Source organism: Protomyctophum parallelum, assembly GCF_964188405.1.
Source record: "Protomyctophum parallelum genome assembly, chromosome: 8".
NCBI lineage: Eukaryota > Metazoa > Chordata > Actinopteri > Myctophiformes > Myctophidae > Protomyctophum > Protomyctophum parallelum.
In genome coordinates this window covers 17689165-17702397 of record NC_139703.1, presented here as the reverse complement: position 1 = coordinate 17702397, position 13233 = coordinate 17689165, and the positions used below count along the sequence as shown (strand labels likewise).

The 13233-nt window shown below is 48.2% G+C and overlaps 1 protein-coding gene across 2 annotated transcripts in view; it reads left to right on the top strand.

Annotated features, from left to right (window-relative positions):
- LOC310863677 (suppressor of tumorigenicity 7 protein-like) overlaps window positions 1–13233 on the top strand; it is a 54765-nt gene that overhangs the window by 15832 nt on the left and 25700 nt on the right. For both annotated transcript variants that reach the window (XM_083772176.1, XM_083772175.1), the window contains exons 12-14: window positions 10293–10443; window positions 11415–11507; window positions 12554–12693. In XM_083772176.1, the coding sequence (XP_083628302.1) occupies window positions 10293–10443; window positions 11415–11507; window positions 12554–12693 (384 nt within the window). The remainder of the gene's footprint in view (window positions 1–10292; window positions 10444–11414; window positions 11508–12553; window positions 12694–13233) is intronic.

Sequence of the window (13233 nt, the reverse complement as noted above, 5' to 3'; positions counted from 1 at the left end):
CACGCACACACACGCACACACACACGCACACGCACGCACACACACACACACACACACACACACACACACACACACACACACACACACACACACACACACACACACACACACGCCTAACTCACCACCCCAGCTGTTTCATTGCTTATCTACTATCTAGACATGCTTTTCTTCTTTTCTCCTCTCCCAAGGCCCTTGTCTCGCTTCTCCTCCTCCTCATCTACACCTCCCACTGTTTCTCCTCTCCTCTCCTCTCCTCTCTCCTACACGTGCCTGTCTGTTCCAATCAGACCCTCTATTACAGTGGTTTTCAACCCTTTTCATATCAAGGTCCATTAGTTATTCGGCTATTTTTCACTACTTTTTCTTGTCGAACCAAATAGGTAATTAAATTAAATGAGTGTGTTTATCTGACTTCATTCCTTCATGCATCACAGGTAGCCTGTCGACGCTTGGAACACCCAGAGAAATAGCCATTTTTTTGCTTTGTAAATTGAATCTTAGTTTCTGCCTCGGGCCTCTGCTGAATGGAGATGGATGAGGCCTGATTTCAGGCACCCGCTTCCAACAGGTGATGATTGCCAGTAGGTTGCTTATCAAGCTGATTTTATCGACCTACTGGATGTAAGTCTGGGAGCCTACTGGCTGCGATTGGCATTGAATAAAATGAAAATGACTCGCTGCTACGTGCTTGCGGTTATGTTTAGGTGACGGTATGAGTGAGGCTTGTCATTGCTCAGTAGGCAGTAGACCAAAACGACCGGATTAAGGTTGGCGAACGTGCGTTAAGGTTGAGACCGCGCTGCTACTACGTGCTTGCGGTTATGTTTAGGTTAGGGCATACATGGGCAACTGGCGGCCCCCGCCTTCACTTAATGTGTCCCTCAGATTAATTTCGGAATACTGATATGTTATTGATTTCAGCTGTTACAATTCCAAACATGCAAACATGACCCGCTTTAATTTCTAACGCCAGGGCTCCACCGGGCACGTTGCGTCTCCGTCGCGTGCGTCAAAAAACGAACCGGGGCAATTTTAATGGTAACGGAGACGCGACGCAACGCAGGCAGTTCTCCCCTCCCCCTCTCACATGTTCTCCCCGTGTCCCCTAGGGTAGGCACCCTCACATGTTCTCCCCGTGTCCCCTAGCGTAGGTACCCTCACATGTTCTCCCCGTGTCCCCTAGCGTAGGTACCCTCACATGTTCTCCCCGTGTCCCCTAGGGTAGGCACCCTCACATGTTCTCCCCCTGTCCCCTAGCGTAGGTACCCTCACATGTTCTCCCCCTGTCCCCTAGCGTAGGTACCCTCACATGTTCTCCCCGTGTCCCCTAGGGTAGGCACCCTCACATGTTCTCCCCGTGTCCCCTAGGGTAGGTAGTGGTACCCTCACATGTTCTCCCCGTGTCCCCTAGGGTAGGTACCCTCACATGTTCTCCCCGTGTCCCCTAGGATAGGCACCCTCACATGTTCTCCCTGTGTCCCCTAGGGTAGGTACCCTCACATGTTCTCCCCGTGTCCCCTAGGGTAGGTACCCTCACATGTTCTCCCCGTGTCCCCTAGGGTAGGCACCCTCACATGTTCTCCCCGTGTCCCCTAGGGCAGGGGTTCCCAAACTTTTTTGGACCAGGTACCCCTTTTGGGGTAGATATTTTTCCAGGTACCCCCTCATCCTCGCAACACAGATAACAATATATTTACAACCACAAGCAGTGTTTCCTGCAGGAAAAAGCTTTGGCATGGTGCTGGGCGCAGGCCGCAGGGGGGCCTTCTTGCGTCGAACATTTTGATTAATTAATTAATTTGATTCAATAATTAATTAATAAGATTAATAAATTAAGATTAATTTGTATTATTGCTCTTGTATTGCTGACACTGGGGGGACACTGGGCAGGCACTGGGGAGGCACTGGGGGGACACTGAGGAGGCACTAGGAAGGCACTGAGGGGACACTGGGGAGGCACTGGGAAGGCACTGAGGGGACACTGGGGAGACACTGGGGAGGCACTGGGGAGGCACTCAGGGGGACACTGGGGAGGCACTCAGGGGGACACTGGGGAGGCACTGGGAAGGCACTGAGGGGACACTGGGGAGGCACTGGGAAGGCACTGAGGGGACACTGGGGAGGCACTGGGAAGGCACTGAGGGGACACTGGGGAGACACTGAGGGGACACTGGGGAGACACTGGGGGGACACTGGGGAGACACTGGGGAGGCACTCAGGGGGAAACTGGGGAGGCACTCGGGAGGCACTCAGGGGGGCACTGGGGAGGCACTGGGGAGAAACTGCAGCCACTGGGGAGACATTGGGGAGGGACTCAGGGTGACACTGGGGAGGCACTCAGGGGACACTGGGGAGGTAGTGGGGAGCCACTGGGGAGGCACCATGGCGGACACTGGGGAGGCACTGGGCAGACACTGCAGGGCAGACACTGGGGTGGCACTTGGGGAGGCACTGGGGAGGTACTGGAAATTTCATATCACACACACACACACACCATGATTCACTCACCCTCAATTTTTTTTTTTAAATAAATAAATAAATATATATATATATTTTTTTTTGAGGGGGCTTGGGTACCCCCTGGCTATGCGTCGCGTACCCCTAGGGGTCCGCGGACCACACTTTGGGAACCGCTGCCCTAGGGTACCCTCACAAAAAACATGCAGTAATCCTGGTCTCTAAACTACCTACCCCCTCCATCAGCCGGGGCGCCTGATGGAGGGGAAAGGAACTGGTCGGAATAACGTGTTCCTTCCACGCGCTACGTCCGGCTGGGGAAACTGTTCCCTGTCAGGTGAAAAGAAGCAGCTTGGACTTGGAAGTGTAGCGCCCAGGATTACATTAGATAATTGACACTGGGTGGAAAAAATGAGTTGCAAAATCGTGGGATAAATAAATAACAGAGCGTGAGCTCTTGTAGCATGCACACACTATTTGTGTTAGTCCATCAATTAATTTTCCAAAGATGGGGAAGCAAAACCTTCTGTTAGCTTGTTGTTACACACCAAATCAGTCTAAACGTGACAATGGAAGGGAACAGAGAGGCAAACCGTTGCTTTCAAGCTGCTTACGGGAAACAACTCCCAGACAAGCTGGGGAGAGAGCAGCAAGCTGCAGCAATAGGCTGGGAAAAACCTCTCATTGATAAAGTAGTTTGTGCATCTCTCCCCGTTGTCATTGGTTCCCCCTTACACTGTTCTTGGACATTGTGAAGCGATAATGGATTCAGTCGCTTGTCTGCACCTCATTTACTAAAGCATATCCCCATTGCGCAATTCCCTTCCTCCTCGCCCAATTCCCAGTAGACCAAAAAAAACACATTTTCCTAATGTGAGGTATTTTGCGGAGCGGCTTGTTTTGCAATTGTTCTAGGGGGGAGGGGGGGACGGACGTCAGAAGCTGTGTGTTATTGTTACAGTATATTCATTCCATGAATGTCTAACCCCCCCCCCCTCCCACTGCTGTGTGTGTGTGTGTGTGTGTGTGTGTGTGTGTGTGTGTGTGTGTGTGTGTGTGTGTGTGTGTGTGTGTGTGTGTGTGTGTGTGTGTGTGTGTGTGTGTGTGTGTGTGTGTGTGTGTGTGTGTGTGTGTGTGTGTGTGTGTGTGTGTGTGTGTGTGTGTGTGTGTGGATGGGTCCGTCCACCCACTGCGCTGACACAGGCGTGCATCTCAGAGCCACGGCCCATAGAGCAAATACCAGTGGTGTTTTCGTCGACTAAGACGAAAATTGGCCGTCGACTACCTTTTTTCACTGACGTAAAACTAAATGGAAGCTAATAAAAAATATGCTACGATGACTAAAAGTAAGATCCAGTATAAGTCATTTTTCACTTGGTTGCATGCTGAAAATAGCCGATCTACAAGCTCACAACGTGTCGCGCTGCGACGCTTTGTGAGCGATATTTAGTCGGCTAAAACTAGACTAACACTAAAACACTCCAGGTTAAAATGTGCCTAAAACTAAATGAAATTTCATTCCAAAGACTATGACTAAACTAAAATTTGCTGGCAAAAACAACACTGCATAGAACAGATAGGCCTTGGGAAATCACTTGGGACCTGCCGTGGTGCACCAATAGTTCCGCAAATTGGTCTGACCGTATTCCCGTCATATTACGGGATTTAGTTTCTTTCATCTGAAACGTTTTGCTCCAAACACATCCATAATTTAAAAAAAATATGAGGACATTCGCTCAGAAAATTACTGGATGACATTTAACAAATGTACTGCTTCTGACGGAAGGTTCCGCCAGTAGGAATCCAACCGGATTGTAGAACTACAGCTAACGAGCATCATAGTCTTTTAAAATGAAAAAAATGAAAAAATAAATATTATTACCACTATTGTCCACTCTATATCTTTTACGTCTGTGGCTCCCCAGTGTGGTGGGGGCCTGTGTTAACTCACTATAGGCGGGAACCCCTTTTGCTGTTCTAAGCATTATGTTATACTTTATCTGTTGAAAAATAGCAGAACTACAAGCTCATAGCACGGCACCATGTGCCGCGCTATGAGCTTATAGATCTGCTTCTTTTCTTTTTATCGAGAAAGCGCAAATCTTTGAATATATGCTTTCACAGCGAATATTTTTAACTCAAATCTTTGCTTCTGGGGGGGTGCCTGGAACAACACAACATATGTTGTACATATGTAATAGTTTGAGAACCACTGATGTAGAAACATGAATCATGACAGAAATGATTTAAAGACATTTCTTTGAATCGTCCATGGGTCTAAAATAAATCAGGGGTTTTCAACTGGTTTTGATCCAGGGACCACCATTCTGACTAGCAGCAGCCTGGGGACCACCATGTTGTGTCGGGTGACACAACATGGTGGTGGGGCATTCATGCACCATGGGTTAGGGTTAAGATTGTTTTTGTTTTCTTCTTACTTGTTACTCACTAATCACACTATCACAGGCTACATTCATGAGCTGGACAGTAGGTTTGTTTCTGACAACACCCCCCCCCCCCCCCCCCCCCCCCCCACACACACACACACCATTCCATTTTAATAATCTTCTCTTTATTTTAACCAACCTACAACCTGCACTACATTTTACTAGGGCCTTATACAGTACCTTTCTAACATACAGAGGGAACTGTTCATTGTGTACCGTCACTTTAAAAGCGTAATGTATACATCATCGTACGACGGTGTCACGCACCAAAAATAGCCAATCTACAAGCTCACACCGGGGCTCCACCGGTTGCGCCTCCGTCGTGTGCGTCAAAAAACGAACCGGCCAACCGGGGCAATTTAATGCAGTCACGCAACGCAACACAACGTGGGCAGTGGAGCCACCCTTCATTGATTAAAACGGGAACATTCCCTGACGGAGACGCGACGCTGACGGGCCCGGTGGAGCCCGCACCTGGTTGCATCGCGTTGTGAGCTTGTAGCTCTGCCTTTTCGGCATAGATAGACTGAGAAGTTGCACATTGAATAGTGAATACGTCACGGATCCTGATGAGGGTGCGTAAGAGAGAGCACATCACACCCATCCTCAAATCACTTCACTGGCTCCCCATCGCATCCCGGACCGAGTACAAGATTTCCCTGCTGACACATCAGTGCATCCATGGTACCGCCCCCCCCCTACCTCAAAGAACTCATATCCCTTCAGTCATCATCACGCAACCTCCGCTCTTCGAACACCAACCTCCTCAAACCCGTCATGACCAAGTTGCGAACCATGGGCGACCGGGCCTTTTGTTCGGTGGCCCCTGACCTGTGGAATGCTCTTCCGGAACAACTCAGAGCACCACAGTCTACGGACACTTTTAAGAGAGGACTTAAAACTCACCTTTTTAGTAAAGCTTTTTCATAAATTTGTTTTTAACTGCCCTCTGCCTTAGCCTATATGTTATGTTTTTCTTTTATTGATTTTTGTTTTGTTTTCATTTCATTGTAGCACTTTGAGGTTCAATAGAATGTAAAGTGCATTATAAATAAAATCCATTATTATTATTATTATTATTATTATGTGAGACTATTCAATCGATCCGCGGCAGATATTATAACTCTATGGCAGGGAGATTTGACTTTCCCAAACGTATTATTATGAATTGAATGAATAATTTATGGCAACGTCTTACCGTGCTTGCCTTGGGCAGCAAGCACGGTAAGCATGCATGCGTTGGGTGGAAGAGCAGGATGGTTGTTCCGCTGGCCGCTGATGACTCTGTCAGCTTTTTTTTTGTTTATTTGACACCTTGAGCACTTGACTTTTTGAAATGTTAGATTCGACTTAAGTTATTATTATTTACAAACAAGTAAAAAGAGTGCAAATAAGTTTTATATTATATATTAGAAAGGTTAAAAAAAAGTAAAGAAAAAAAAGGCAAAAATATAACTTTTCTGAATGCCTGGCTGCGGACCACCAGCAGTACCTCCGCGGACCACCAGGGGGCCGCGGACCACTGGTTGAAAACCCCTGGTCTAAATGGGTTAATCTAATCCACCGTGTGGGGGCTATATAGGGGCCCCACTGGGCCTGATTCCCAGGCAAGGCTGCTTCGCAGTGCCCCTGGGTCTCAGACTGACACTTTGGGAAGGTTATCCCCACAGCTAATCCTGTCTAATCCCCCGCCATGGTCACTGGCTCAGCTGGCTGGACCAAGCCGACCAGTAAAGCCAATGAGTCGGCCAAACAGTTGCCTGCTCCGCCAGCCACGTGCACACACACACACAGACGACCAGCCTAGTTGTTGGTCAAAGCCCTGCTCGGGGTTGAAGCTATCTCACTTAGAAGTCGTATGCTGGTCGCTGGACTCTAAAGCCCCATGAAAACAGGCTCAGCCTTGCTGGCTGCCTTCCTGTGTTTACCGAGGTCTGCTGTCACCTTCACCCGTTTTCATCCTCTCTTCTTGCCTCACTCCCTTTTCCACAGCCCAGCCCGCAGTCTTCAACCCTAGTCTCTATCCTCCTCTTCCATCCATTATTATCACAAGCCCAGCCTATCGCACTGGTTCATCCCCCAACGTGCCTCTGCCTCACCTCTGACCACCTCCTGACCAGACGTCGGCCATTTCTACAGGTGCGGCGAAGCTGGACAGACAGCCAGCTGGCTGCCGGCCCGCCTGACTCACTGACACACTCCCCCCCCCCCCCCCCCCCCCCCCCCCCCACCCCATCTTTCCCACATCGATTCCAGCGGGGGGAGGGGGAGGGGGGGGGGCAGAGTGCCAGATAGTGTGTGTCATGATGCAACCTCACCCCGTCTCCCTCGCCCTTATACCCCCACCCCTTCTTCCCAGACAGGGTACCTGGCGTATCCTGCCTCCTCCTGGCCCCCCTTTCTCTAACCCTCCCTAACAGGGACGTGCAGAGACTGTTAAGAGAGGCAGGGGCTGAAATTCCCTATAAAAAGGGCACTTTTGGCCAAAGTTATCGAACATATAGCTGAGGGGCATGTTTTTCTGTGTTTTTTTAATCGTCTTTTTGACCTAGATTTAACAAAATCAATGGCCTGCAATGAAGAGAGAGCCAAGGGCCACGGCCCACGACCCCACTGGCTAATTTGTCCCTGTCTAAGCTGATCTACAAGCTCTCGACGCGTTCGGAAAGAGGCAATTCTCCTGACTGCTGGCATGGGCATTTGCATTTCTTTCACTATAGTATGCATATAGCCTGCATTCATGGTCTGGGAGAGGACAGTTTTAAGAGCTAAAAGGGACCAAGGGGCTCAAGCCCCCTTTTGATGTCTAATGTGTGCACGTGCCTGCTCTGCTCTGACTGCATACCACCTCCTCCCGGTGTCTCTTCTCTTCTCCGATTGTTAGAAGGCTTGAGGCAGCAGAAGATAGGCCCTCACACTCCTCCTCCAGTTCCAGAGACAATGGGCTCTGGGCCCGACAACCATCCATCCTCCCGGACCTTTTTCCTGTCTGTCCTCCTCCCTCCCTCGTCTTGACACTTCTTAACTACCTCTGGCCTCTGCCTCCCCCATGAGGGGCTGCCCGTGGAAGGCAGACCGTCAGCCGGTCAAAGAGAAAACAGGGCCCGGACGGTGGGCTCCGTCACACGCGGTGCCATTCTGGCCACCGTGAAAGCAGCTTCACGATTTTTTTTTAAACGATGGCTTCCATTTTCGCATTGCAACTTTTCAGGAATAGACTGACCTGCAGTTTCTATTAGCTTGCCCCACAGTCCTATGAGACAGAGTGTTTTTTTTGTTGCTGTTTTATCATGATCATTGGACCAATTATTATGAAGATGGGTTGAAAAGTTGTGAAGTGCTGACCTTAACTCATTCTCTGCCAAGTGTCCAGAGTTTTGGCCAAATGGCCCAGGCTGCTAGCCTGCGTTTCCGCGGATCTGAAAATGTCACTCCCTACTCAGTGTGGACAGAGGCTGCTTGACACGCATCTCATAACGTCAACTGTTACGTAGCCACGTTGTTGCTGATACGTCATCAGCCAGCGCCACTCTGTCCATGCTTCTCACTGTTGACAAAAATAGTGTCGTTCAAGAATTGAGAGTAAAACCCTACTGTAAAAAGTAAACGATTCAGGCCTGGGCCATGGCTCAGTGGTCCAGGCACCTTGGCTGGTAATCCAGTCAGGCAGTGTCCCGCGGGTTCGACTCCCGATCCCGACGGCCTTTACGGCATGTCTTCCCCCCATCTCTCTCCCCATTTCCTGTCAGCCTACTGTCTGTCCCTCCATAAAACAAATATATAAAATAAAGGCGAAAGCCACAAAAAAACATTTAAAAAAAAAGAACAGTTAACGATTCAGTAGTCCACTGTCGGATGCAGTTGTACAAAAAGATGACGGCTGTGTGGGGTGAGTTTAGTGAATGATAAGGGGACGTCGCAGGGCAACAGCAGTAGCTCTGTGGGGTGAGTTTAGTGAATGATAAGGGGACGTCGCAGGACAACAGCAGTAGCTCTGTGGGGTGAGTTTAGTGAATGATAAGGGGACGTCGCAGGACAACAGCAGTAGCTCTGTGGGGTGAGTTTAGTGAATGATAAGGGGACGTCGCAGGACAACAGCAGTAGCTCTGTGGGGTGAGTTTAGTGAATGATAAGGGGACGTCGCAGGACAACAGCAGTAGCTGTGTGTGTGGGGTGAGTTTAGTGAATGATAAGGGGACGTCGCAGGACAACAGCAGTAGCTGTGTGTGTGGGGTGAGTTTAGTGAATGATAAGGGGACGTCGCAGGACAACAGCAGTAGCTGTGAGGTGAGTTTAGTGAATGATAAGGGGACGTCGCAGGACAACAGCAGTAGCTGCGCAGTAGCTTTGCAGTGCAGATTGGTACAACGTCAAACTGGTGTTTATCCAGTCAACCATTTCAGCCTTCATTATGTCCCGCCTACCTGTGGAGAATGTGGAGAACTCTCCGCAGCGAATCAGGCTGCAACCCAGGCCTACCAGGCTGGGTCTGATGTCAGCTGTCCGTCCTAACCCAGGCCTACCAGGCTGGGTCTGATGCAACCCAGGCCTACCAGGCTGGGTCTGATGTCAGCTGTCCGTCCTGACCCAGGCCTACCAGGCTGGGTCTGATGTCAGCTGTCCGTCCTGACCCAGGCCTACCAGGCTGGGTCTGATGTCAGCTGTCCGTCCTGACCCAGGCCTACCAGGCTGGGTCTGATGCCAGCTGTCCGTCCTGGCATGTCGTATAGCATCAGACCTGGTGACACCTCCCCGCCCCCTGCTCTACCGCGTCTCTTTGATGAAGGGATTGAGTTTCATACGCTCTGCTTTTATCCTGAGGCGGTCGTCTTCATAAGCTCCTTCTGATTATAATCTGCCCTGTTTATATCCCTGCACAATGGCAACAATGGCATCAACCTTGTAGTTGTTCTTTCTGGGCACGCACGCACACACAAATATTAGGAGGAAGATACAGGCGTACAGATGTTAAGATTAGAAACACGAAACCTCAGGAGAACTGTTGGCAATCCTGGGAAACTGCAACAACATGTGTTTGAGGATACAGATCACGGGTACAGGAAGTATCGTGTCCTCCATATATGGCGACTGCTGATTTTCCAATGCCTTAGTTCTTGGTTTTGGCAATCCTGCAATCTGCAGGCCTCTCCCAACTGATTCATGGACATTACCGAGACATTACCGAGGCTTCCGAATATATTTTTTCTTATAATTTTTATCTCACGATTTTGCAACCCATTTTTTCACCCAGTTGAATGTAATCCTGGGCGCTACCACTTCCTCTGCCAACCTGGGGGGGGGGGGGGAGCCTGATCCTGATCCTGTCTCTGGTGTCTTACAGTATTTATTAGAGATGAAGAGCCTGATCCTGTCTCTGGTGTCTTACAGTATTTATTAGAGATGAAGAGCCTGATCCTGCCTCCGGAGCACATCCTGAAGCGGGGCGACAGCGAGGCGGTGGCGTACGCCTTCTTCCACCTGCAGCACTGGAAGAGAGCAGAGGGAGCCTTAAATCTACTGCACTGTACCTGGGAGGGCAGTACGTAACGCCACTCACTCACTGTTTAAATCTACTGCACTGTACCTGGGAGGGCAGTACGTAACGCCACTCACTCACTGTTTAAATCTACTGCACTGCACCTGGGAGGGCAGTACGTAACGCCACTCACTCACTGTTTAAATCTACTGCACTGTACCTGGGAGGGCAGTACGTAACGCCACTCACTCACTGTTTAAATCTACTGCACTACCTGGGAGGGCAGTATGTAACGCCACTCACTCACTTGTTTAAATCTACTGCACTGCACCTGTATCGCCTTTCACTCACTGTGTGTGTGTCTGTGTGTGTGCGTTTTAAACAAAAAAACACTTATTTTAATCAATCATTAAAAAGCACATTATAATAATATCAAGAACATTTAAAAAGTAGAGAAACGAAAAACTAAAGAAAACGCATAAAGTCAATATCTTCATTGGGGCCAGGCTCTTCTCATGAGTCAATGTAACACTACACCAGATTTGGCTACCAAATTCACTTCTAGTCATTTTTACTAGTTGCCTAGTACTAGTCAACTAGTTACAACTAGTTTAACTAGTTTATTGGGGGAAATAAATATTTGTACATTTAAAAACTGTGTACATTGGTGACTATAACTATAATCTACCTGATCTTGAGGCCTACAAAATCGGGGAAAAATAAATAAATAAATGTTCTTCTTATTATCAACTAGTACCAACAAGGTTGACTAATGGATTTACTAGTCGACTAGTTGCTTAATGCCCTAATGTGAATCCAAAAGTCAACCATTGTTTTGGTTGGCCTTGGTGTGGTGCTCGCCGTCAATCAAACGTTAGAATGATGTCAAACTAAAATCCCATGCTCGATGTCATTGTAATGCACGTTGCATGTTTTTGGTACAGAATATCACTTTAGATGTCTGTACTACTAGTATAACTGATGCTTGGTCAGTCATGTCATTCTTGTGTGTTTTTGTCGGTCTCTCCCTCCAGCCTTCCGGATAATTCCCTACCCTCTAGAGAAGGGACACCTCTTCTACCCCTATCCAGGATGCACAGAAACAGCAGATCGAGAACTGCTGCCCTGTGAGTATAAGAAAAGTTGCACACCGTCTATTAAAGAAGTAGTGAAATCTAGTGTTTCTGAACCAATCAGAGCATCACGTCCCTTCAGACTATGATGCTACTTTGTGTGTTACAAAAGAGAGCCTGTGGGCTGTTCTCTCTCTGTTTTTATACTGGTTGGTGATGAGGCCCAGGTGTGTCACAATCTCCACGACACGCCTCCAATCTCTACTGCCACTCCCACCATCCATCATCAGCACTGGAAAACACTAACAGTGGATTATACACAGACCAAAACACCACTAGGGCCACCTAGGACCGTAACACCCCTTCCCATAAAAATAAACATACTGTACACTTTACAATGTTCAACTTAAATGGGTAAAGTAATATAAAGAAACGTGTTTTACAAAAGTCGGCCTCTTGGTGGCGCTATAACAGGTCGTTCTGGAAAATGTGGGGCAGAGGTTCATCGTTGGCATCCAGGGAGTGTGTGTGCACAGTTTGGCATCTACCGGATTAACAGTGCCGGATATTAGCTGGTAACAGACGGACGGACGGACACAATCACACACACACACACACACACACACACACACACACACACACACACGGACAGACAGGCGGAGTGGAAACATACTCTCTCCCCATGCCTTCGGCCTGGTGGATACAATACGTTGAGGGTGGCATATAATGATGCTCTCAGAATCCTGCTGAGACTCCTGATGTGGACAAGTGCCATCCATCTGTTTGTAAACAGTGGTGTTCCTACTCTGGATGCTGTTCTTGGGAATCTAATGTAGTTTTATGATGAGGTTGAATGAGTCAAACAATGAAATCATAATGACTTTGACCATGCCTAAGAAGAGCAGCATCAGGTACTCCTCCTGTTTCTGGAAACACTGGAGAGAGTAGGGTTTTTTTTTCTTTTCTGTATTATGTTGTTGTTGCTGTTTTTTTTATATGTATATGTTTCCCTGTATTGTTGATTGTTATGGACCATGTAGTGTGACTGAAATAAAGATTGATTGATTGATCTTCCCCCTCCCTCCATCTGTCCTGTCCAGCGTTCCACGAGGTGTCTGTGTACCCAAAGAAAGAGCTTCCATTCTTCATCCTCTTCACAGCAGGCCTCTGCTCCTTCACTGCCATGCTGGCCTTGCTCACACACCAGTTCCCAGAGCTCATGGGCGTCTTCGCCAAAGCAGTGAGTATTAGTGTCTCCATTAGTGTTGGGGAAAAATAGTTCGTTCCATTAGTCCCTTTCATTTAGTTGCCATTTAGTTTTCCTCAGTGAAAAAAGGAAGTCGATGAACATTTTAGTCTTAATTTTAGTCGACAAAAACAACACTGCATACGTGCCTCCGAGCATATTTCCATTGTGGTTTCTATTTCATTGCATAACATACACGTGTGTAGATCGGCTATTATTATGCCTAGTGTAGCGCCCTTGGGAATACGGTCAAACAAGTATAGGGCTAAAAAAATGAGTGGATAAAAAAATAAGTATAGGGTATTTAGTTAACACTCTAATTGCCCGGGGTTATTTAATCCATTCAATTATAGCGCCCAATCGATTTATAGCAACGGAGCACTTTTACCGACGGACCAGATGTGGCTGTAGCAGCTAAATGTAGCTAAAACACTCTTGATGCGATCTACAACAACGGGAGGTAAGATTAAATCTAACACGACTAGCGACTGGACAGCGGGGGCCCGTCTAACACATGATCTTTTCTTAGAATTG